At 43.5% G+C, this 26569-nt stretch overlaps 1 protein-coding gene across 2 annotated transcripts in view; it reads left to right on the top strand.

Moving 5' to 3' along the window:
* Nucleotides 1-1473: 1473 nt before the first annotated feature.
* Nucleotides 1474-26569, top strand: part of MYO10 (myosin X) — a 179115-nt gene continuing 154019 nt past the window's right edge. For both annotated transcript variants that reach the window (XM_081131248.1, XM_081131247.1), the window contains exon 1: nucleotides 1474-2017. In XM_081131248.1, coding sequence (XP_080987374.1) covers nucleotides 1997-2017 — 21 coding nt within the window. In that variant the 5' untranslated portion in view covers nucleotides 1474-1996. The remainder of the gene's footprint in view (nucleotides 2018-26569) is intronic.

The raw sequence follows: 26569 nt of genomic DNA, 5'->3' as shown, positions 1-26569 counted from the left end.
TAAACCTATGAAACAGGGCAGCAGCAAAGCACAATACCACTAATTTATACCTTGACTCTTTCCAAAGGATGGCTGGCTGAATAAACATTAACGCAGGAAAGCTGCTCTGAGATGGGTTATAAACATGCTTGGATTTTCACACAGGTTCATTCTTTGAGAAAGACTGGGGATACTCATTTTAAAGCACAGTTCCCTCTCTTAAGGAGCTTCCATTTTCCCAGCTGAAGATGGGTAGGACACCAATAAAAAGCCCCTTACAATATGATGTAGTTTCCTCAACAGTCTTAGGAATAAGCCACACCTGTGGTTAGGTGGAGCTGGAAGCAAGATGAGTGGCTTGGCATCTCTAGGTAGGCTTCCTCTGGAATATGTGACTTTCTGGCTTGAGTTTTAAAACATGAGGAGCAGTTGGCAAATCCCCTAGAGAGTGCGTCTCAAACTGTTTGTGGTGAAGAACCAGTCGTTTTCGTTTCCAATCTGCCAGGTACCAATACGAGATCCCTGTTGTGCCAGGTATATGACTCACCATGCAGTCTGACAACACCCAAACTGGTTTATACTCAGTTCAAAGAGTCCAATGATCATGCACTTGGATGCCGTGGCATTTTAAAATCGTTACAAAAGTTTCTAAACCTTTATTCTGCATTTCTCTACTTGTTACAGACAGGCTCTAGTTTGCAGACCTGCACAGTAGGGCTTGCTAGATATGCAGATTGTCAGCGCTCGCCCCACTCGGTTCCAGCCTGCCTTCTAACAAATTTCCCAAGTGATTCCCGTGCACGCTAAAGCTGGAGGACCTGTCGTTGAGGAAACCAGGACTCAGTACCGGTGGGTGTGATCCTTCATCCATCTGATTTTCATCCATCTCTGTCTCCTTCAGGTCCTACAAAAAGGTTCCATTTTTAAAGGTGCAATTGGCCACCTCCTCTTCCAGTTTACGAAAGTACGTTTCCTCGCGGCTATGAGAATGTCTGTTAACCTGACGGCAGAAGAGAAACTCAACACGCGAAAGCAGCTTCCAGAAATTCTGATTAGCCTCCGTGCCCCGCTTTGATCTGGCCCAAGAGCCCGGCGCTCCGCGGACCGCGCTTCCTTCCCGAGGGCGCTCCTCTACCGAGCTGCATTAATGAGATCCGCGTTGCGCGGGTTCCAGGGTCCGCTGGAGATCAAAGGCACAAAAGAATCCCCCGGCCCCTCCTCCCGGTGACTATTTGGTCTCTATCACCGAGGAAAGATCAGCTCCCCCGCCGGTCCCTAGGTGGGGAGGCGGGGACAGGAGCGAGCCACTTGGAACCCGCCTTCCCCCTGCCGCGGGGCCCGGAGCTGCCCAGGGGCGGAGTGGGCGGGGCCTGGGTTGCAGGTGGGGCGGGGCGCGCCCGCTTGGCCGCGCCGCGCTCCGCGGAAGCGCGGGGCGGGGATGGCTGGGGCTGGGCTCCTGGAGGGGCGGGACGAGGCGGGGTGGGCGTGGCCTGCGAGCGGGGCGGGGCGGGGCGTGCGCTCGGGTCTGCGAGTCTCAGCGGCGGTGAGCCGGCTGAGCCGCGGCGCCCGAATACTTACCGTGGCGGCGCTCGCGCGGGGAGAACGACTCGGGGCTCGCTTTGTGGCCGCTGTCCCCTTGCAGGCGCCCAGCGCCCCTCGCCCCAGCTCAGAGGGAGGGGGCGCGCTCCCAAATTCCCCGCCGCTCTCGCCTAGAGCCCCGGGGAAGAATGTGCCACCAGCTGTTCTCCGCTCGCGCGCGCTGCGCCCATAAGTGAAGAACTTGGAGGAAGAGGAGACAAAGGCTGCGTTTGGGACGCCGAAGTTAGAGAATTGGGTTTGGGCGAACAAAAGGTGCGAAAGACGAGAAGGGGATAAGGCGATGGCAGCGGGGGAGCCCCGAGGGCTCGAGTTCCTGGGAGTCGCGCCGTGACACGCATGGTTTCCCCGGACCTTCTGCTGGGCTGACTTCCGCGAGCTGGACGCCCGACTCGGGCGAGTGGGGAAACGCGCTGGAACAATGGACAACTTCTTCCCCGAGGTGAGTGCGCCCGCGGCCCCGCTCGGGCTGCTTTCCGCGAACCGGGCGCGGGCTCCCTTCCCGTCCGGCCCCGGCCCGGGTGCCCTCAGGGAGGGATCTGCCCACCGCGCCGCGCGCCCGCCCGGTTTCGCCCTGAGCCCGAGAGGACGAAACTTCCCGGGAGTCACCTGAGAGCACCCCCTCACCCTCCGGGGGAGTAAGCCGAGGCAGGTTTTGTTCTGTCCCGCGCTTCCACTTGCCGGGAGGTAGGGAAGGTGAGCTTCCTCTTGCGCGGGTCGCTGGCTCACCGGGGTCCCCGCGGCGCCCGCGCGAGGTGAGGCGGCGGGCGCAGGGGCCTGGCCAGGACATCTGCTTGCCCGACTGCCAGGGTGCAGGAAGCCCAATAAAATGTTCAACCGGGACGTGCCTTTCTCCGAGAAAGGTCTGGTATTTCCTTTGCAAAACGTGCCGGCTTCCTGTGCGAGGGGTGCAGACGCTTCCAGGGGAGACGGGCTTGGATGAAGTGTGAGCGGGAAAGGCGAGGGTTAATCGCTCGCCGTGTTCTCTGCTCGCCGGACCTCTGGCGTCTAACTTCTAGCTCTTACCAAGAAGCGCTCTTTTAGGGTTTGAGATCGCTACAGAAAGTGGGATCAAAAGATCATGTAGTTGTGCCGACTGTCCTTGGCAGATTTTGAATTTGAATGTAAAGAAAGTCGTTTAGGGCAGACGATGGCTATTTTAAAAGTTTAAACTGATGCCCCTTTTTAGGGTTCATTGAGGGCGGGACACCACGGTTACTTGAAATCCTTGACTTGAGAACCCCCACCCCTCTTTTTTTTCCTGGGATCGAGAGTTACTGTGGTTTCTTGGCTCCCTTTCCTTTCTTGGTTGTGTTTATTTAATAAATTCTGTTTAAGTTTGAGGTTTGAAGTGGCTCAAAGTAAACTTAGTTGACTTAAGGGAGTCTGATGTGACTTTCATTGAAAGCCAGGGGTTGTTTCCTGAATCTAGGACAGTTTTGGAACGTTCTAGCAAATTGGATTGGGGAGGTTTTGCCTCTGTGTTGGCTAACTTGCTTTATCAGGCATAATTGGATATAATATTTCAAGTCATTTTTGCTTTCTGGATTCCCACTTAGACAAGTATTTATAATGGCCCAAATGATAAATAATGTTCTTGTGTAATAGTAATATCCAGGTTTTTTTCAAAGTGGCATCTCACATGATACCCCCATTCTCTATGAGAGGTGGGCTGGAAAGGAATTAATCATCCATTAACATGTATTTTAACTTTTTTTTAAAGAATGAAATCTATAAATGTGAGATTTCATGCCTAGAACTTCATGCCTGTAAGAAGGCACCAGAACTTTTTGTAGGAGTTTCAGGTTAACCAATAATGAAAGACCAGTGACTGTGTATAATCACCTTTATCTGTAAGAAAACCTAGGCTCTGCCTGCAGGACATTAATTCTTAGCCTTTTTGGGGGACTTTATTTTGTTTTTGTGTGTTCTGGGTCCCTTAGGAAATACGATGAGACATAGAATTTGTATTGGGTTTTTTTGGGATCCCAGTCCCCATGAAGCCTGTGGACTACAGGGGGTGGGTCCCCTTGGGAAGAGCTCTGCCCCCTAGTGCAAGTGGGGAGAACTGCAGGATAACAGGGGATAGCTGCCCCTCACAATTTCTGGTTAAAAACCATTTTCCTTACACTATGTACCTTGCTTGGTTCAGTGCAAGAAAACCTAGTTGTTGGATTTTATTTCTTTTTTATTTATTTATTTTTATTTTAATGGTTCAAAATATTACAGATGTCCCTTTTTCTCCCCATTGACCCCTTCCACCCCCCCCCCCCCCCCAGTCCCTCACCACACTATTGTCTGTGTCCATGGGTTGTGCATATATGCATATAAATTCTTCGGTTAATCTCTCTCCACCCCCACCTTCCCTCTGAGATTTGTCAGTCTGATCCATGCTTCCATGTCACTGAATCTATTCTGCTCATCAGTTTATTAAGTTCTTTAGATTCCACATATAAGTGAGGTCATGTGATAGTTGTCTCTCTCTGCCTGGCTTATTTTGCTTAGCATAATATTCTCCAGGTCCATCCATGCTGTCCCAAAGGGTATGAGATCCTCTTCTTTATAGCTGCGTAGTATTCCATGATGTAAATGTCCCACAGCTTTTTTATCCACTCATCTACTGAGGGGCACTTGGGCTGTTTCTAGATCTTAGCTATTGTAAATTGTGCTGCTCTGAACATAGGGATGCATATATTCTTTCTGATTAGTGTTTCAGGATTCTTAGAATATAGTCCTAGAAGTGGGATCACTGGGTCAAAAGGCAGTTCCATTTTTAATTTTTTGAGGAACCTCCATACTGTTTTCCATAGTGGCTCCACCAGTCTGCATTCCCAGTTGGATTTTATTTCAATGATGAATATAATATTGAAGTTCGCCTTTAGCGATCATCTACTCTATCCCCTTTATATTCTAGATGAAGAATTTCAATTCAAAGTTGTTAACTCACTTGCCCAAGGTTAAAGAGCTTGTTATAGAATCCAGAGCATTTTCTCTCTGTTGCTGGTGAAAATTTTCATTTTGGGGATATTTTCACTTACTTAAAGTTGTACTTTTAATCTTGAGATGTATTTCTAATCAGCCTTCAAAGTTCTGCCCCTAAGGTGTAGACCAGTAGGGCCAGTCAGAGTGGCCACACAGTGTTCTGTTAATTGAAGACAGACTCTTAACATAGATCCTTTCTTGCTGTTTAGTGTCTTATAACAGAGCATCCTTTTGTTAAACTGTCCAGTGAGAGTAGAAACAATAAGTGTGGTAGTGATATATTTCCAAGGACAGGAAAATGGTAGGGACTCCTTATCACTAAGTGGCAGCCTGTTCTTTGGTAACTTTCCCCACTGTGATTTAGGCATAAAGACTTGTTGCTTGTTGGACGACAATTTGAAGCTAATGCCAACGATTAAGAAAAAAACATTGAACTAGATGTTTTATGTATTAGCTTCATGTATGAATGGCCAAATAATAAGAAACAGGAGCACCTGGGACTAGCAGTTGTTACTTAGAGCAGGGCCAGGGTTTCTCAAACTGGGTAGCATTGTCATTTTGGGCTGGTTCATTCTTTGTTTTGGGGGTTGTTCTGTGCCTTGTAGCATGTTTAGCAGCATCCCTGGCCTCTACCAACTAGATTCTAGTAGAGCCCCCAAGTTGTGACAGCTAAAATGTCTCTAACATTGCCAAATAAGCCACAGGGAGCAAAATCACTGCCATTTGAGAACCATTGATCTATACCTACAAAGCGGTTGCCTCGTGGAATGAATTCTTGTGCGTGTTGCATGCACAGCCTTCTTGCCTGTGAGTGCCTGCTTTAAGTAGCAGCAGACATCTATCTTCCCGCCGGCCAGGCCAGCGGGGAAGCTTGTCAGGCTCTGGTCCCTCAGCTGATAGCTGCTGACTTCAAAGTGTACCCCGGGACTGGAGAAACTGAGCACCCCACACTCCCTAATGGAGTTTCTGCCTGGCCTGCCTTAGATTTTTATGGCTTCTCTCAAGTAAGTAGTGTGTGCACTTCTGGGAAAACTTGTTTTTTTAGCATTTGGAGGTAAGTTGTTAAAAAGTTTACTTCAGGCAGCAACTAAGTTTTGCTATGTCTGTAACCAAAGCAATTTTTTTAAAAAAGCAGAAAAGTCTTAACCAGCAAAGTAGCAAGACTACTGTGCAAACATGTTGTTGATATTTGAAGTGTGGACGCTGTTTCCATGTACCCAGGGCCAAGTACAGTGCTTAGAACACTGGAGGGGCCAGTAAGCACCTAACAGTTGAACTCGTAAATGAGCTTGACTTTTCTGTTTTCTATTCTAGGAACAGGGGTGGCATAATGGCTGTTCAGGGAAAAGATCTTTTGAGGATTATTAATGGGACATTGATTTTTTCAGAATGAATATGTAAAAATGTACATAAATATACTCATAAATACAGATACAGGAAGCAGGTATGAATGTTTTGAGGGATAAATTGTTGGGTATAGCTGGAATGCCTTCCGCTGTTTCTTATAGCCTGGTTCACCCTGGGAACAAACAGCTCTCAAGATGCTCAGTGGAAACACCCTCCTCCTTGCCACTCAGTTTGGGTTTGGTTGTTACCTGGAGTTGTTCAGCTAGCTTTTTAAGTTGGTAAGATTTCTTGAACCTATTTTTTTCATAGTATTTTATTTTGTTTTGCTTTAGACAATATTGATATTTCTTGTTTTGGTAAAAAAATAAATAAAAAAATTAAGACTTATTTTTGGCAGCCCCTTCCCTCCCCCCAGATCGTCTCTCCTGGGCAAAAGGGAGGCACTCAGGACTTCCTTGCCCCACCAAATCCTGAAGCCCACCCTTTTGACAACTGTATGATAGAAGCAGGGTATTTGCCTTTTCTCACAATGGAGTTATAGTGTCTTGCCTTTTCTCTACCCTCTCAAAGATTTCTATTGTCAAGTACATTTTTTTGGCTCCTGACACACTGGGAACAGCAAAGCCCCAGGAGCAGCTGCGAGCAGGACAGTTGTTGCTAGCAGGGAGCCCTGATCTCCCTGGCCAGGGCAGGCTGGGGGCTCCCCTTATCCCGGGGCCTGCTGTTCTTGTTCTCACCTCTCACACTATCAGGCACAATCCAGCCTGGGCGGGGCCTTCGTATTAAGCAGAATGGTGAAGGGAGCAAGTAGAATGTTTGCTTTTCCAGCTCTGCTGGCTTTAAGTAGAGTCACCTGTAAGGACACGAGCCTTGAATGTGCTCTTCTGCTGAGACTGGTAGGATAGGATACCTTGTTGTTGATGGGTTCAAGGTTTTATGTTCAGGGTAACTGCTACGTAACATTTTCATGTTATTAATTTGCAGGAAATATTCAGGAATGAGCAACCCGTGAAGTCTACATTAAGCTTGGCAAGACTTCCTGGTGCCTGAAGGCCCGCCCCTAGGCGGAGGGAAAAGCACCTTGTCCATAAAAGTAGAAAAGATGTGGCCTCTGGGAGCCTGGCTGTACCCCTCCCACCTGTGGGAGCTTGGCCAGGTTACCTGACCTTTCTGGCCTTTGTTTCTCTGGTCTGTAAGTGGGCATAATCTCCTTGACCTCGCGTGGCTCTTAGGTGAATTCGAGATAAGATTTACAATGCACTTGGCACGTGGTAGGTGGGTGAGTAATAATAAGAGTTTAGTTATAGTAACTGAGAAATTAACAGCGAAGGGAGTCCCAGTACTCACAGGTGCAGGGAAATCTTGGCCTTAGAGCTGGTCCCCAGTATCATATCTGGTGCTGGATTGCATTTATTAATTTGCTCCCTTTCAACCTATACCCTTCTGGCAGATTTTGTATTTCCAGAATCCTGTCTACAGCAATGTCCATATTGCTTACAAAATCAAGTTCATGTTCCTGAGTCTGATTTTCCAGGCCTTCTGATCTTGCAACTCTGTTCTCTTTCCCTCTCAAGAATTTGACTCCAGAGGCTCTCTTCCCAGCCCTGCTCCGTACCTTTGTGCAAACCACCCTCTGGTCAGATGGCCTGCTCGCCCAGCTCCTTTTTGAAACCATCTCTGACAGATCTAGTTCATGGCAACCCCTACCTCTCTTTTCTCTGAACTTGACTCTGCCTTTCTGTCCTGGTCATCTTAGGAATTTACTCCTGTTTGCTTTACATATCTTCTCCTCCACCACCACCCCCTTCTGAAATGAGTAAACAGAGCCTTGAGAGGTTAAATATCCCATTTACTAGTTTTATCACCTCGTTTGCACTGAAAGGTCCTTAAGGATGGGATTCTATCCTTGTATGGCCTTCACCTTCCCTTCAGGTACAGATTCTTTTTATGGCGGGAGGGGAGATGCTCATAACCTTTTTCATTAATTACAAAGCATTTTACAATTTTTTGAAGACAGTAATAAATATGGCTAATGTTTATAGAGTGCTCACTATGTGCCCTGCATGATCCTAGCACTTTACATTCAATAACTCATTTAACCCTGAGAGTAAGGCTCTATGAGGAAAGTGAGGTACAGAGAGGTTAAGTAATTGGCCCAGTGTCACACAGGATTTGAACTCAGACAGGATGTCTCTAGAGCGCCTGTGCTCTTCACAGCCTGGCCATGACTTTCTCTCCTGTTGGTGTCATTAGCCTTATGCCTGCATCATCCTTTCCAGGCTCTTTGATGAAGTGCCATATACAGTAGGCACTTAGTAATTGATTTTTGAGTTGAAAACAGCATGGGAGTTTGAGAAAACAAATGGTCCACATCCCAGAAACATTGCAAACCCAGCAGGAAATTGTGAATCAGCTTTTGAACATGCCGCTAATTTTATTTGGTTTGTTCTTTACTTAGGAAAGACAGGTATCTTCTGGGTTGGTGTTTTTTGTTTTGTTTTGTTTTTTGTAAAATGTGATTTCTAAAGCTGCTGGCCCCAACCTCCTGAGGATGGTAGGAAGATTGTAAAAGAAGGCACTTGGAAAACTGGGTTTTTGAGAAGTGTTTATTAAAAGAAAGGATTGGGCAACTCATTTTGCCCCCCAATTCTAATGCTCAGTTATTAGAGCATTTATTCCTCTTTGAGGTTTTCCGATGGAATCTTCTCTTCTGAGTAAAGGTTCTGGCTCCTTTCCCAGTGCTTCTGCATATCAGTTGTGTTTTACTTGTTAGCTTGGAGTGATCATGACAGCAAAGAGGAACGTTTCTCAAACAACCTTCCTTGAATACAGTTTTCCTTGCCGAGGACTTTCCGGAAAATGTGTCCACCAGGCCGAAAGTAAGAAACTTGAGTCCCCAATTTCATTCTAGCATCTCATGGCACATGACAGCATATCAACTGACTCTGGCAGTTACAGGAAGAGGTGTTCGCATTCTTGCGGCAAAGCCTTGATGCATCTGTTGGGATCCAGTCAGAGCCAGGGAGCGGCCTATGGGAGCTGTACATTTCAGACCTCTGCCATCACCCGAGCTTCAGTAGCTGCTTTCAGGATTAAATCACTTCGGCATAGAAGCATTTGACATCGTAGTAATTTAAAATATTAGATATTTATATTAGAAAAGGTAGGCAAGGTTGAATTTTTGCTCTTTTGGGTAGGCACAGTTATCTTTACTACCTGTCTGCGATTTAGAGGCCAAGATAAAACAAGATATGGGGATTTGGAATGCAGCTTTTTTCACTTGGTCTCTTATCCAACATTGGGTCCCAAAAAAATCCCATAATTCTTTTAAATGTCATTTTTGGGGGGATCAGCTAATAGTGTGAGGAGTATCCATTGACATTGCGGAGAGAGGTGGACTTCTCTGGAGTGTGTTCACGATGTCTACTTTGTGTGTTCAAATTCTGTTAAAAAGTTTATCTAGTTGACTGTATACTTGTGTGTGGCCTGCCATACATTTTGGGGTTTTATTAGCTTCATAGATACTTAAGTTAGATTACTAGAAATACATTTAGCATTAAAAGTGTTCTTGCTGGGAAAAAAAGCTAAATATAGATTTGCTATATTACTTTTCTTTGTCATTCTTAAACCATTTTTTTCTGCAAAGAATATACACCAAGCTTAGAAAAATTAGAAAATGCTGTAAGCAAAAGGCAAAAACCTTCTTGGGCCCTACCTTGATGTTTTGTGGTGCATGCTTTGTATGCCTCTATATATGTTTGGGTAAAAGCACACCTGTAATGTTTTTCACATAAGGGTTGATTGAGAAAAGCTTTAAATGTCAAGAAACTTGCATGTGTGCAGGCAGTCCCTGTCATTTTCAGGGCCAGGGGCAAGAGTACAAATGCAGGGCCCATATCACAAATCTAAATATTTAAAATTTATGAATCAAGCTTACAAACTGGTAAATAAAATCTCTTCTATTCTCCTACCTTGACAAATATACCTTCACTAGGACACAATTGAAAAATATTTAAAGCTATATTTTTTTCTGCTGAAAGTCAGCAGACTATCAAAGGTGAATGAAGATAATTGTAGTTGCACACGTCTGGGTGTCCTTTTGATGGACCAGTGATGTGTGCATGAGTAATAGACATGTATTCCATAATATAGTTTCCATAACCTATTTTTCTTGCCAGTATTTCAGCAAAATCACTAATTTTATGGTTATAGTCATGATTTTCACAGTAATTTATGTTTTATTGGTAGTAACACCAAAGTAGAAAACCTTTCTTGAGTCATTGTGGTTCTTATATTTGTTTCTGTGTTAATTTCAGTTTGGAGAAGGCCTGCTTTGTTAAGGCTGGACAGTAGTTATTGGCATTGTCAACAGAACTCATATAGCAATATTTAGATTTTAAAAGGAATAGGATTGCATATGATAAGTTATTGATATTTCAGGATGTACAGAATTTTGTAATTTTAACTTTGTTCCTGTTATTAATATTGTGAGTCTCACCATTTCTTAAAACAATCTCTAGGCCCATTAAATATTTCTTAAATTGTTCTTCAGACTTTTCAATGCTGTGCATATTATAAAGAAAAAACACAGAAGTTAATTCATTAAAAATCTGTTTTCAGATGAGACTATACCTTAATGTACTTTGCCCATAAAATAGTCTGCATAACAATATGATAGGGAATCATGTGTGTGTGAATTTTTTCTTCCTAGTCATACAAATGTTTTAATTTCCTTAACCTGATTTTTTTCATATTTTCTTGAAATAATCCATTTTGTTGCATGTTTCACATTCTTTATTCATTCCTTTTCTATTGAGGAAATTTTTCTCTAATATTTTTAAAAACACATTTTTTAAAGTGATATGGCCAAATTCATGCTTTCTGGGGTTTGGGGAAGCTTTTGCTAATATTATGAAGGGTAAGCAATAGTTCATAACAAATAACTGCCGTTTATCGCAAGTTCAAAATTAATAATACCGTGATTAGCTCTTTGAGAAACTCCTGTTTAGTTATTTATTTATTTTTTAATTTTTGCCTTTGTGATGTACAGGGCACTCTAAAGCCTATAGCTCAAGGCAGGGGTCTTAAGTGTCCAGTTCTAAGAGTAGCCCTGCCCATTTCTCTGGGGCATGTATCATCATTTATGTGACCATTTTAGGTGGTTTCTAGTTGTTTGCTTTTATAGAAGACAGCACACAAATATTCTTGTACCTGTATCATTGCATGCTTGTCTGATTACTTCCTGAAGATAACATTTTCTGGGAGTGGAGATGTTTGATCAAAGGGTTTTGCACATTTTTACTTAAGATTTGGCAGCAACATTTTATGAGATGTGTCAGTGCAGTTTACTGCAGGCACAGCTGAGACACCCTGTTGTGATGTATTTATGATAAGAAGGATTTCATAACTTTTTGTTAGACTCTCAATGATATGCATTAGTTTCACAAAGGAAGTTAACATTGAGTACTAGATTTCTGTGTCCACTGTTAGGTTCTTTTTTGAGTCTGGGTGGAGGAGAGAGGCAGTCTTCTTAGTTAACAGCAGGGCTGTTGATTTACATCTGGCACACAGAAAACCCCAGTCTGGTTGCTAATGTTCATTTAAGACCAAAGCACACACAAGGGATGCAGCCTTGTGCTGCCTGGGGAGCCATTGACCATTTGCTTAGGGTATTGTTTGTATGGATTCTTCTTTTAATTCTCATTCCTGTGCATCGTAAGTATCCTTGGGAGTTAACCCTGGGCCACAGCAGTTACGTTGTGGCTGTTCTAACTGTAGGGATTTGGGTGACATGCAACACGTATGTGTTTGTGTCTGTATGTTTGACTTTAAGGCTTATTATTCTAATTAATTACCCCCAGGAAATCTTTCTATGAACTTTAAAATAAGTGTTGAGTGCTAAGTGCAAATAATACTACATCATTTACAATGTTGTCATTTTATGCAGCTTTGCCTCTGTTTATTTCCTCCCCCATTTTGCTCTTTTAATGATGTAGGCTAAGGGCCAAGGTATTCATCCCTCTAGTAGTTTTCAGCCTCAGATTTGCAGATGTGGACAAATGTGCCCTCTTTCTAGGCCTTTTCAGCCTCATCACTGTTGACATTTTCAGCCAGATCAACCCTTGTAGTCGGGTGCATTGTGGGATGTTGAGTTAGATCCCTTGATTTGAGTCACTAGATGCCAGTAGCATTCACCTTCCTCAGTTGTGGTCTCTTCCCCTAGCACAAACTTCATGAAATAAATTGACTTTTTGCATGGTTAATGCTGTCGATGTCACAACCCCATGATGTTACAGCGCCACGTGGACTTGGCAGGTGAGCAAATGGATATTGGAGTTTGCTCGAGCCAAGACTTCTTGGGAAGCTGAACAACTATGCATAGTTGAGCAACAATACAAGATATTTCTGCCCTGATTGGTTGTCTTCTGCATGCGCCCCAACCAGGGATTAAACCCTCAACCTGGATATGCGCTCTGAATGGGAACTGAACCCACCACCTTTTGGTGTATGGGACGACACTCCAACCAATCCTGTGCATGGATGTGAAAATTGGACAGCTTCACTTTGTCATTTTTTTACTCCTTTGATGTTTCAGGCTTAATTTGATTGAGGGACCACCTTTTGGTCTTTCTGGCAGTGCAGGGTATCTGTAGAGCTCTTCTCCAACCCCATATTTCAAATGAATCAGTGTTTTTCCTATCTGCCTTCTTCACTGTCCAATTTTTGCATCCATGCACAGTAATTGAGGATTTGAGGCAGCAATGGCAGAATTAGGGAAGATCACCAAGAACAAAGATGTGTCATTAGAGACCAAGGCTAGGATCATCCACAGCCTCTTTCCATTGCTGCCCTTCTGAGCCTCTCTTTTTCAGAAATCAGGCATCTTCCCAAGACCAAATTGCCTGTGGGTTTTTTCCACACTTAGTAGATATGTTGTTTGGTGTCAGAAGTAGTCTTTAGTAGGCAGTGTTTCTGAACTGCTTTCAGGTTTTTAAGAAGATCCAACTTAGCAGCCTCCCTATAATCTGACACACTTTTGCCTTGTATAGGTAGGGCCATCAGAATACTGCCTTGTGGATCATAGGTACTGCTTTTCCCAAAGATTTTCATTCTCTAGGGATTCTCTCAAAAATAGGTGCCAAGTTCAACTTCAAGAATATGAAGTCAGGTGCAGACTATAAATCCTGACTAATTTCTTCAGACCCTGAGAACAACTGGAATTCTTGGATGTTTCTCTTGGTGGTTTTTTCATCTGTTAAGTTTCCTTCGTGCCTTCGTGCAGATCTTGGTAGGTTAGGTCACTGTATTTTAGGTCCTAAAACCATGTCCACGTAAGGTTCTCTCTGCAAAGGCCAGTGTGTCTTTTCTACAAATATTTCAAAGGTGAAGTCTCTTCTTGTTCTTCAAAGTCAACATCAGAAGAAAAAACATCTGATGAAATGAGCTCTTGGTTGTGAAATTAGGAGTGGATTCTGCCATACAGTATATTGGAGAGTAAGCAAGTCAGGCTGTTTTGCATAAGTTGTGAGGGGTAATTTGTACATCTGTCTCTTCACCATAGTTATTTTCCAGTATTTTATTTAAAAAAAATTCAAACATGAGTCATCAGTTCCAAGAGTGAAAGTGGGGAGCAAAAATCATCCTAGCTTGGCTTCCTAAGGCCGTGCTCTTCTGTTCATTGTATGCAGTGCTAAGAAAGTGTGCTTCTGACGTGGACAATCTCTTTCAAGGAGTTCAGAGAACTCTTAACAGGGCTGTACCTCTTTCTGTCTTCTCCTGTTACTACTGCGATATCAAGTAGATTCTTTTTACTCTGAGGCACAGAGAACTAGGTTACTTGACCCCAAATCTACCACAAATGATGGAGTCAGAAATACAACTTAGGTTGTGTCCTTTGAGTCTCTTAAAATCCCCACAGGCTTGTTAAGCTCCACCAGATCCCTAAATGGGAATCTTTCGAGTTGGTGTGTAAATGTGAGACAAGGAAATGGGATATCCTTGGAAGTTAAGGGCCCTGGGAGGATTTTCTTTCATGTTATTATAAAATGTTTGATGAAGTTAAATTGCCATTCCCTCAAGGAAAGCAGAATTTTGGAAGCTTATTTATATGTTTATTAATTTATTTATTCATTTTTATAAAGGGTATATCCTGTCTTTACCTTACTCGGGACAAAATTACTTTTTAAAGAAAAAAATGTTTATTCTAACAGTGTTCTCTAACTCAAGTCAACGGCTTATTTGTCCAAGGAAGAAGTTCGATGTATAATTAGGATTTGATATTGTGGGGAAGTTTGAATAAGTGGAACTCGGCCTTGGGGCTTAGCCAGTGTGCTGTCTGTTCAGCCTCCATGTCACCTGCATTTTCTCTTATCTAGTTTAAATTTATTGATCACTTACCGTGGGCTGGGGCTGTGTTAACATTGCTTACATGGATTAATTTATTTAATCTCCCCCAAAGTCTTAATGCGGTTGGTACCACTCTCCTCTCCATTTTACATATGAGAATACAGAGTCTTAGAATTTTTTCTAAGTAATTTTCCCAGGTTCCGCCAGCTGGGAAGTGGTAGAACCAGGATTTGGACCCAGAGAAGGAACTGGGATTCATGCAGAGGCGATGGCAGTAGGTCCCGGAGAGAAGATCTTGGGAGCGAGTATTTGCTTCTCCATAGAGAGCAGGCCAAAGTCATGTGATACAAGCCCTGGAAAAATTACCCTTTTTTTGGCCAGCAACTGGAACAAGGAAAAGAAATTTTCCTGTAATCCAACAAAGCGAAAACACAGTCTTTCTGATTGTTAATGTGACGGTAGCAAGTGACCCTTCATCCTGAGTGAGGGGCATAGTAGGCGTCCTGTTTGGGAAGATTCAAAGACTAGTTTAATGAAATTTGTGTAGGTTTCTGGGGAGCATCTCTACGAAGGTGAGGGTCTCGCTGGAGTTCCCGAGTCATTGGTCGTTGCTTTGGTCTATTTCTGACAAACCCCAGATTCCCATGAAGTGATGCCATGAGAGGCATGTTTGCTTTGGAATCTGTGGGCAGTTTTGTGAATCTTGGTCGTCTGCAGAGCTGACAGCTGCTGTCTGCCTTGTACATGGCAGTGGCCCTCTCATCACAGATTTGGGCATTTGGTCCGCTCACATCTTCCTCAGAAGAGAGATAACAGTGCCATTTCATTCACATTCAGGGATACATTTTCTCTTACAAAGACTTTTTTTTTTTAAACAACAGTTTTATGTTCACAGCAAGTAATAAAATTTTGAGGAACTATTTGGGAGATTGATCTTCCTTCAAGTGATGTGAAAGTTTTAAAAGATAATTAGTGGTTTACATTTAAATTGACTTTTCAAAAGCTGTAATGAAGTTAAGACGGTGATATGGTAGCTGCTGATGTTTTTTATTCCTAACAAAGATAGATTTTTGTAGTTTACAAAGAAGAGTGCTAGCGTGGTTATATCAGTAGGTGTGTTCTTTGTCATGAAGTGTGCAGTCTGGATGTGGGTAAGGGCTGGGTAGATCTTTAGGAATGGGATTAGAATTTTGTTTTATATAGAATAGTGGTTCCCAGCTTGGGACAATTTTGCCTTCCTGAGGATGTTTAGCGATGTCTGGAGACATTGTTGGTTGTTACCACCAATGTGGGGAGGTTGCTACTGGCAACTAGTGGGTAAAAGCCGGAGATGCTGCTAAACATCCTAAAATGCACAGGAAAGCTCCCACAACACAGATCAATTCAGTCCAAATGCCAATAGTGCCAAGATCGTCCCTGTAGTATGTTTTTTAGGGGTATATATGCAAGTGTGTGTGCGTATGATGCATTCATCTGGTTTTTAAAAATTAATTTTAACATTGGAATTATATATATATATATATATAAATATATTTTTAATCTTCACCTGAAGATATTTTTTCCATTAATCTTCAGAGAGAGTGGAAGGGAGGGAGGAGGGGGGAGAAAGAGAGAGAGAGAAGCATCGATGTGAGACACATCAATTGGTTGCCTCGTGCATGCACCCTGACCAGAGCAGGGGATTGAACCTGCAGCTGAGGTCAAGGGAATCAAACTGGTAACACTTCAGTCTGTGGATTGATGCTCTAACCACTCAGCCAAACTGGCCAGGGCTGGAATTATATTTTATAGCTTAATTATACTATATATCTAAATCTATAGTTATATGTTAGTTATATTTATTCCAAAATTGATTTCTGTAGTATTAGTGAATAATAAATAAAATATATTTATTAGGTATAACAATGTATATTTATATAGTGGGATATAAACATTTTTTCCCCAGACTTCCTTAACTATGAGCTTGCTCTTATCCTAAAACAGCAAGAGAGTGGACAATTGGACAAGTTCTGCCACAGAACACCAGGAAACCGATACGGGTTTCTGAGACGGAGGAAGGCTGGAAAGGGCCTCCACCAGAGATCTGCACTCTGCTCTCTGGACCTTCCCTGTCATTTGATTATTTGAGTTAATTACCAAGCACTCGGGTGACTGATCTTGATAAAGCAAAAGGCGGCTTCTCGAAACCGGGGATAAGTGAAACTCTACACCTTCTCTTTTCTTCTCTGCTCCTCTCAGCTCTGATGAGTAACTGTGTGATTTTTCTTTCTGCTTAATTTTCACCTAGCATGTTGTTTTCTTGGAAGCCACAGGAGTGAATCACTGAAAGCTCGATAAAGGCCGTTGAATCAGCAAGCGGAACTCGCATTTGCTGGAAATAATTGGAAGAGTACTTACAAGTTTACAGCCTTACTCTCCCCAAACCTTCAGGCAGGAGGGAAATTAAGTTGGGCTTGTTTTAAAGTTCCTGGATTTCATCTGTGGTTTTGGAGTGAGTTTTTTATTTTATTTCAGCTTTGGTGAGATAAGATTGACATGTAAAATTGTAAGATGTTTAAAGTGTACATTGTGGTAGGAGTGAGTTCTTTCCATGTTTCTTATCACCTTTTTCCCCCTTTCTAGCAGGAAGACAAAAGAAAAAAAGATTAATCTATGTTCTTTTGACTTTGTTGCTTTTTAATGTGTAAGATGCTGTAAATGAGACATCTTTCTAGATGAACCGTAGAATCTTATATGCTTTGTTTATTGATTGGGAATCATTTAAATAGACTCTGCAGGACTCCAGATGGGATATTTAATTTGTTAGCATAAGGGTCTGTGCCTCTACCTGTTGACACAAAATTAATTAAAGTGGAAAATTTGTTGGGTATTAACTGACCCTGACGTAGAATTAAGGTCTCTGGAGATGGTTCATGATGGAAATCTGGGCTTGATAGGTTCAGTAATGAGGCTTCAGCAATGACATTGTTATCAAGGCTTGGACTTCACACTCGTGACCAAGCTATTCAGCTTGTAAGGGACCGGCACCAAGCACTTATTCACCAGTTCAGTTAGTTTAGATTAATAAGAAACCCGAGTGTGGTGAATGATTTCTTTGCTTCAGAGATCACTTCTTGTTAAAGACCACTGTTGATGGAATTGAGCATGATTCAGCTGTGCCAAGGGACCTGTGAGGGACCTGGCGTGTGTGAGACTAAGGCTATGCTCAAATTGACATCTAGGCTCAAGTTGAATTCCCACCCCTGCCTCACTGAGACTGTGATGTTATGGAGGCGGCACCAGAGGACACCGAGGAAGTACAGTTGATAAACTGATGAATCTGAAGGGTCTCTAAAGTTTATCCAGACACTATAAACCTCTAAAACTAACAATAATAGGAGACATTTGTGAGACACTTACTTGGTAGCATTGACTGTGCTAAGCCCTTTATATACATCATGTCATTGAATCCCCTGCATGTTAGAAACTATTGTTAATTCATATAGAGTTGATCAATTGAGGCTTAGGGAGACTGAGTAACTAGTCACATCACATAGCTGGTAGATGGGATTCCAAGTTTTTTGTGACTTCAGAGTCTGTGTTCATTATTTTTTTCCAAGTTGATAGTTCAGGAGCTTATCACAGCTCTCCCTGCCAGGTGCATTGCCAGTCTAGGAGACTGACTATGAATTTATCAAATGTTTGGACTTTTCTTAATGCTGCAAAGTGATCTCGCACTGGGCAAAGGTTATGTTTCAAGGTTATTTTCATGGCTTGTGTACCCAGTATGAGGGTGTGTTTTGTCTAGGACTCCCTCAAATATAGGACATATCTGGGATAGAAACTCAGTATTGCAAGTGGACAAAACAAAAATAGTGGCTTTAACGAAAATAACAGGTCTGCAGAATTAACAGTGAAATAGATGGCCACATAGGTTTCCTTGGATATCACTGGCCCAGAGGTGTGATGGGACATAGTAACTTGTCCTTTTGTTGGCTGCTCTCTGATAGTGTAGGCTTACTGACGATGGATATCATCATTAGGTTCTTTTATAAATGGGTCCTGCAGGCTTCATAGATTTGTTCCAGCAGAAGCTCATGAAGGTCCTTGGGAAGGTGTCACCGGTCAGAATCTCTTAGAATGGCTGTGTGGCCAGCAGGTGGGATCAACAGAGTGGACTCCAGCAGTGAGTTCCTTCTGTGTGCCTGCCCTGATATTAAGGCCTTATAGTTTTGTCGGGATCAGACAGATGTTGCTCTGCCTTTCCCGACCTTCCTTATTGCCCAGGCCCATGATCCCAGGTGCCTGCTTCCAGTGAGGAGCCCAGGCTAGCTGGGTGTTGTATATTGTTTCTTGCCTTACTGAAATGATGTAAAGCATTCAGCATTGAGGTGCAGAGAGGACCCCGCATTATGGAGGTTCTTCCTTCTGCTGGTGCCTCTTCAGCAGTACCCTCATCGCCCCTTCCCCGTGCACCCCAAGTAAGTATAGGCTTGGCTTTGCTTGCTGTATTTGGAACTCTGATTTTTGCTGCCTTATTTCTGAACTTTAATACACATGGATATATCGTGGTTCTAACTGGTTCTTACTTTTGTTCTGACTCGAGAGCTTATGGTCCCCTGGCCATGCGACCCCACACCACACACCACTGCTTAGGCCACTGCCCAGGGTTGGTCATGCTTCTGTGCAGAACCTCCCCTCCTCGCTCCTCCCCAGTCTCTGACTGGTTGCTGTCCTGGGGTCTCAGTGATGACAGGTCTGATATACCTTTTTAGCAGGAGTCTCTACCCTGCAGATGCAATTTCTCCAAAGACAGGCCTGTGGAGGCGGAGATTCTCCCCGGGCAGAACTTGACATTAATCATTCAGTCTTGAGCTTCAGATGGCCAGGTGAGGGGAAGCAGAAGAGCACTGTTTGAAACTCACAGCAATTTATGGCACAGTGGCCGGATTTCCTGCCGGAATTACCATGTGTCCCGCCCCTTCCTCTATTGCTAGTCAGTAAAGAGTTGATTATATCACTCAAGGTTTGGGTTTTTTAAAGTAATTGGCAAGAGTTTTAAGAGAATATTGACAGCTGCTTGTACTTTTTTATTTGGCGAGTTTTTAGCACCTTTCAATTCTGAATATGGAAGTAGTTTTTGTTTTATACCTGGGGGAAAGCAACCATTTTTAATATTCGTGTTAGGATATCAATCATGGAAGAATAGAAGCGCTGTGACAAATGTAAGCTCCTTTTCGGTGAACTTGCTGAACACGAAAGGGAAGATAGAATCAGTTATTATTTTGAGAAATAAACAGAATTTCCTTGCGTTCTGGCATTCAGTTGGCTGCCAGCCAGGAAGCATGCCTTTAGCTCAGGAATTATCCCAAACCAAACTAATGGAAAAAGTCTGACTTGCTGGAGGCTGAAATTCAATATTGAGGTGGTGACATGGGTGTGTGAGTGTGTGTGAGAGAGAGAGAGAGAGAGTGTGTGTGTGTGTGTGCGCGTGTGTTAGTGGTGGGGCGGTGGCGGCTGAAAAATGTTGGAAGCCTTAACCTCTGGCAGCTATAAATAGAATACTTACTCACTTGAGTGCCTAAAATTCATGCTTTTAAAAAGGGCTTTATTCTGCCATTTGGTCAGAATTAAGATTTGATTCAATATATTATGTCCAAGACTGGCTTAAAAACATACTCATTTTCCTTTTGATTTGAGCCAAGTTTAATTAAGAGCATTGCTTGACAAGCCCATTAAAAATTGAAACACTTCCCTTCAAAAGCTTACTCTGAATGGAGGCACTATGTACAAAATAACACATTTTTTAAGCCCTATATTGAGACCTAGACTCCATGAGGCAGTCTGTAAAAGGGTTGCAAATACTGGCCCACAGGGGCCAGCAGGTAAGGAAAATGAGTGAAATGAGCCAGCTTGTGGGTGATAGGGCCTGGTGGGGACTGTGGCTGACTGGAGCTCATAGACCTGGGAGAATTAAGGCTCATGGTTGCCAGGCCTTCTAGTTTTTAAAGAGAGGACAGATATATAGATGTCTTTGAATCGTCTCAGTTTGTAAAATGTAGACAAGTAATGCAGAACACTTTTTTTAATAGCCTCCTTTTTAAAAAAATTTATTGATTTGAGAAGAGAGAGAGAAACATCAATTTGTTGTTCCACTTATTTGTGCACTCATTGGTTGATTCTTTTTTCTTTTTCCCATATATCACTGTAAATGAAAATGCTGTCACCAGTGATCTGTCATCAGCAGATGGAGTGATCAGTGGCAGCTTCTTTGGTCCTCACTTGTAGCATTTGATACTTTCTCCGTGGGTTCCCCCAGCCTGTGCTGTGCTTCCTGGGAACACAACACTCTTCTTCTGTTTCCTGTGTGGGCTCCTTCTCTGTCTCTCATTTGAGAGGCAGTGTAATAATTATGTACCTGGATTGACTTCTGTTTTGAATCCTGGATCCACCATTTAATAAAGTTACAGAGGCAAGCAAAGAACAGAAAAGGAGGAAGTAAGCTTTTTCAAGGGATTGTTAGAAATCATGATGGTCTGGTTCCTTGAATGTACATAGGTTCCTCCCCTTCACATTAGCCTGAGGATTCAGAGAAGGGGTACATCAGACATCGATGGCAGGATCCACAGCATTCTGGCACCTCTTGGATATGGGGGATGGGATTGTTTAGAAATGTCAGCTTTCTACCTAGTGATGGCAGAAATCTTCAAGGTGGGGGTGGAGGAGAAGAGAGTGTGCAGAGATCCTGGGGTGGTTTTCGCCATGGTTAATGATTTCAAATGGCCTCCGTGATCTCACCCCTGTCCTGGCCACTGCCCCTCTCAGTAATCACATTGAGTTCACTTCCCTTGAGAGTTTGGATTAATTCAGGTCAGGGCTGCAACTATTACAGAAAAGCAGTTCACTGAAGACTGATCTCTTCATTCAGAAGCATATGGTCTGAATGTACAGGGGTGATAAATAAAACTGTTATTTTATGATCTTTTCATTAAAAAGCTTGATTGAAAAGTAAACATAAATAAATGAAGCTGCTTCCAGGTGGGACCTGAAATAGCCACTGGTCTAAAAGGAAGAAGGCTCTCATTTTGCCCACCCCCCTGGAGGACATTCGGCAATATTTGCAGATATCGTTGCTTGTCACATTTAGGGGCAGGGTTATGGAGTGAGTAGAAGCCAGGGATGCTGCTAAACTCCCTGCAGTGCACAGGAGAGCCTCCCACAACAAAGAGTCAACTGGCTCCAAATGTCAGTGGTACAGATGTTGAGAAACCTGCTTTAGACCCTTCCTCCAGTAAAAGGTTCACATTCCTTTAGTCCTAGGTGAACCTGCAGGCTCCTCACTCCACTCTATAGACGTTGGGCCTTGGAGGGATGGGGGGAGGACCAGTGTGGCCCCTACTCCTAGTGACCACGGGAGATGCCCTGAGGGTGGCCTGGGAGCAGCTGTTCTGTCAGGTGATGGTGCCTTCAGGGCCTGTTAACAATATGGGCTGCGTGTGAGAGAGATACTGTTATCACTTCTGTGAAAATGCCAAGTATAAGAAATCTCTGTTGTCTCTCACAGGGACTGCAGTTGAGGATGTGTCCACCCTAATCTATGGGAGCTTTTCTTGCTTTTTTTGTTTTTTATTTGCCATGGAAGATATGGAACAGGAAATTGGACTCAACAATTGCTGGATTGTTCTCCTTCCGCAGATGCCACTTTGTTAACAAGCTACTCTTAAGTCCCCACAGCTCTCATCCTGGACCCATACATTATCCTGTGCGGGTCAATGCACAGGATGGTGTGTGTGTGTGAAGGCTCTTCTCGGCCAGCTAGTATCTTTGAAATCAGGGGTTAAATTTCTTAGTTCTTCCCCTAGCAGGGAGTTTATTCTTTAAAGCAAACAAAAGATTAATTGGTGTCATTGGGTTCCTGAGAGCCATAAAATATATTTGAAAGTGGGTTATGTCTAAGGTAACACTGCCTTTTGCTTTGGCAGACCCTAGAGCAGAACATTCTCACTTCGGGGCACTTGCCAATTGGTGGATCTGAAAGGGGGCCCATTGCCCTGGCAGGCTGGGCACTGTTCCTGCAGCCAGGGGATGGCTGGGTGTCAGGGAGGTGGCTCTGGCAGGGGAACTCTGGCTGAAAGGTCAGTACCAGTTTGAAGAGGAGGGTTTCAAGGTCAGTGAGGGCAGTGATCATTCTCAGCAGACAAAAACAGTAAGCTTTGCAGAATGAGACCAGACAGATGTCTGAGGTGGAGTACATTGATTTCATTCTTGGAAGTGTTTCCTGAGAGTTTGGAAGCCAAGTGTGTGTTGGTTTGTTTAAGGACGGTCATACCCATCTCTAGAAAAAGGGTTTTAGACCACTGTCCACAGCAAGCAAGATTCCTTGCCTCATGTTATACGTGTCAAACATGCAAGACTCACCTAATAGAGGCTCTGGGCTCTTCTCCGTAGTTTCTGTTTTAAGTTATTTGGCCTGATACACATCTCAGTGTTCTCTCTTTTGCAGATACTTAGCTCTAGAAACACAGATCCTCACTCTCATTTAAACACACAATTGCCCTTTGTATTTTTATGTGTACTTCCTATGTCATTTATCTCTGCATTTTATTATGGCTGTTTTCTGTATTTACTAGTTTTGTCTCTGATTAGATTAAACTCTGGGAGCGGACTGTCTTTCATCCATTTTCAGGCTGTGGAGCAGTTCCCTTTGCCAGGCATCAATATCATTTTACTAATATTCATTTCCTTAATTTAACGCCTTCACTGCTCTGCTGATTAGAGCTTATTTTGCAATTTGTAAGATAGAAAACTGTGTCTCAGGAAAGCTAAGAGATGGGAGAGGTGGAGTTATGTGGAACTAGGATGGAATTGCCCAGGTGTAAGTAATATTGTGTATAAATTTTACATTTATAAAGCTGTTGTTTTAAATAAATACAAAAACAAAGGGAAAAAAATCAATCCCGATACCTGTTAGCTCTGGGATTTGGGGCAAATTCTTTAACTGCTCTGTGCCTCATTTCTCACATCTGTTAAAGGGGGGCATTATTAGTTGCTCATGTCAGTTACTGGCTTTAGAATTAAACATATTAGCACATGTGAAGTGTTGAGAACAGCGGCCTGCAGCTGGTTGCTGTGTCTGCTGTTGCTCTTCAGGGTTATGTAGCCAGCTGGGGGATTGGAGTCTGGTCTGCTGGATTCTGAAGCCCATGTCCTGGCCTTTGAATTCTGTGTCTTTCTTGGCCCTGAGACTGCCAACAGGGCTAAGTCAATATTTGTAGAATGAATGAATGCATTTGGAATTTGGGGTGGTGGTACTTCTCTAGGTAAAATGAGTTTGCTAAATGTTGAGAACCTACCTTGGGATTCATGAAAGAAATAGAACACCACGTCAGAGTTCTGGAAAATCCTCTTGTATACCTCAGCCTGGGCTGAAAAAGCAAACAACTTCTCAAATCAGTCATCTTAAATGAACTCCCACCCATGTGGAAAATACGGCCTCATGTTGGTCTGGCAGGGGCTACCAGGGAGCCAGGGCACTCGGGGCTGGGGTGGTAGAATTCCTGTGCCCTTTCTGCAATCTAGAAAATGAATCTTGACAAGCACTGGAGGTAGCACAGTGGGGCTGGGCAGTGAGCGGTCATTGCCTGGGTTCCAGCATCAGCAGGCACTGACTTCTCATTGTAGGGACTCTAGAAGAGGGCGGGTGTTGGTAGGTAATCAGGATATGATGTGTTTTAGGGTGTAGCTATCACTTGTATTATTGGCTTCCACAAATGTGAACCCCAGAAGCTGTAATACCAGTCTTCTCACCTATTTAAATGCTGTAGAGATAAGCTTAAGGAAGTGAGTTGGACACAAAATGTCAAGGTCATTGTTAATAGGAGAGGGCTGGTAAAAGACAGATGCACTTCCCTGGCAAAGTGTCCAGGTGGGTGGAGTTAATGCTGGAGACCAGTGTGTTCTTGGGTCTTTGCTATACCTGTTTTTTGTCTTTCCTAGCAGAGGTGGTCCTGGCCCCCATCTAGCAGGGAGGGCTGGCATTGCTGGTGTTATTTATGTGCCAATTTCTCCATCAGAGGGCAAAGGTGCAGGAGCAATGGTGACTGTGTTGGGGAGGCAGGCCAGGGACTCCCCGGGGAGGGGGTGTTGATGCCCAGGCTAAAAGAGTACATGGGTATCGCTGACAGAGCACTGGGGAGAGGCTCAGCCTGGCTGAGACCTGAGAATAGTCCATATGAGGCTGGAAGGGGAGGCAGGGCCAGAGTGTGCATGGTCCACAGGCCACGGGAAGGATTTTGTCCACGTGAAAAGACTTCAAGTAAGGCAGGGATGTGGGTCTGCAAGGATCACACTGGCTTCATGGTGTCACATAAATTGAAGAGGGACAGGGTGCGTGTGGGGACTAGGGAGGGGGCATCAGACATGGGAAGGTGTTGAGAACAGATGGTCTAGCTGGGCCTTTGTCCCTGGATGGCACAGCTCCATGTTTTGAAAAGCCAATTTGCCTTTCTGAGCTGCTCACCTCCCTGCTGGGTACTGGGGGGAATTTACAAGTTTTTCTGCAGTTAGTCTTCAGATCCCTGCTTCAGGCTCCAGTTTTACCATTGCTGCTCAACTACATTTCACTTTCTAACCTACAGCTCATGGAAACCTCAATTAAAAACACATTTGCCTTAGACAACTCTTATTAGGTTTGCAAGACTCTTTCCTCTTCCTCTGTTATCACATTAAAATTATCTGGTCATGGTTGGGAGGAGAAGAGGGCAGTTTTGGGGTGAAAGCACATGCTTTCTGCTGCTTGATGTATAATTAATTGTCTAGTTTTATTTGTCTTAACTCTAAGTCACCAATAACTCAGTTAATGAGCTGACATGTGCAATTAAGAGTTCAAGAATTTATAAAACATTGCTGTTGAAATTGCTGCTAGTTTTGTATTTCAGTAAACAGATATGGTTTTTTCTCTCCCTTGGGTAAAAAATGTCACGGGAATTTATGTACCACGTTCCCCAGTGCTGTTTTAATCATCTTATGTAGCAGGCATGTAGAATTTACATTCTTAGAGCAATTCTAATTTATCACATGCTTTTATTATTTCGGAGGTAGAGCAAAAGATTGCTCTTTTATCTCCCCAGATGAATGTTGAACTAAGGTAGGTCAGGGTGGGGCAGGTGAGATGATGAATAATTTATACATACCTCTGCTGGTTGTCACTGCGGAAGTTTGTTCCCTAAAATGAGAAAAAGCAAAATAAAAGGAGACATTGTCTTTGTATACCTCTTGCACCTTTTAGCTCACATAGTGACTTCTCTAGATTGTAGTATCTGAAACTTCGTGGTCCAGTTCAGTGGGCAATTAAAATACGGCCATTCTGAAGCGAGATGTGCAGTGAGTCTAAAATGCCCACCAGACTTTGAGAATTAGTGTGAAAAACAAATATAAAATCCTCATTAATACATTCTTATATTGATTACATGTGAAAGTGGCAATATTTTGCACCTAGAGGGTTAAATAACAGATGATACTCAAATTAAGATTACCTGTTTCTTTTTACTTTTTTAAAAAATGTGGTTGCTAGAAAATTTAAAATCCCGCCTGTGGCGTGCATGAATTCTGCTGTGAGCATTGGTCTCAAGATGCATTCAGCCAGGAAGCAAGAAGGGCTCAGAGGGAGCTGGGGACCGTGAGCAGGGAGCTCCTGAAGGTTTCATCTCTGGAGTCTGTGAGCTGCTGGTGATATTCTTGCCGCTCTTACCCCAAGGAGAATGCACCACTCTTCCTTCATTGCTCAGCTGCTCCAGGCCTTCCCTGCCTGCCAGCAGTGTTTCTTAGGAGAAGTCTGCTTATCTGCCAGTCTGTGATTGATGACGGCAAGAGGGCACACATACTTGTAGGTCAGCTCTTTCTTAGAACAAAAAGAGTTCAAGGAGTTCTTGAGATTAGGAGGGTCTGTAGAGTTTTAGTGACACTCTACAAGCGCTTGATAGCATTTGGTGAATTGCCCATGATCTTTCTGAATTCTGGGTTAGCCTCTGAGAACATTTGTCCTTGCTGGTTTCCAATGATCCACTTGCATTTAAACAAACCTCTTGGTTGGGGGGGGGGGGCGGCTTTTGCTCTTTTCTGTCAAGTGAGGGGTTTGGACCCTTTTGACTCTTCCCTTCTAGATGATGCTAGATCTCGTGGTCCAGGCAGGATGTCCCCGGGGAGAGCCATCACTACAGCCTGTAAGTGGGGGCAGTGGAGATGAATGGTTATTTCTCTGGATTTCCAGTGTCTGTTGACAAACCTTTGTGGCATTTGTTGGGGACCAAAGGAGTTTGGATTGTAGGACATAAGAGGCCTT

This window comes from Miniopterus schreibersii (assembly GCF_964146895.1).
Source record: "Miniopterus schreibersii genome assembly, chromosome: 3".
Classification (NCBI taxonomy): Eukaryota; Metazoa; Chordata; class Mammalia; order Chiroptera; family Miniopteridae; genus Miniopterus; species Miniopterus schreibersii.
The sequence above is the reverse complement of the archived record's forward strand: the minus strand, read 5'-3'. Positions and strand labels throughout refer to the sequence as shown.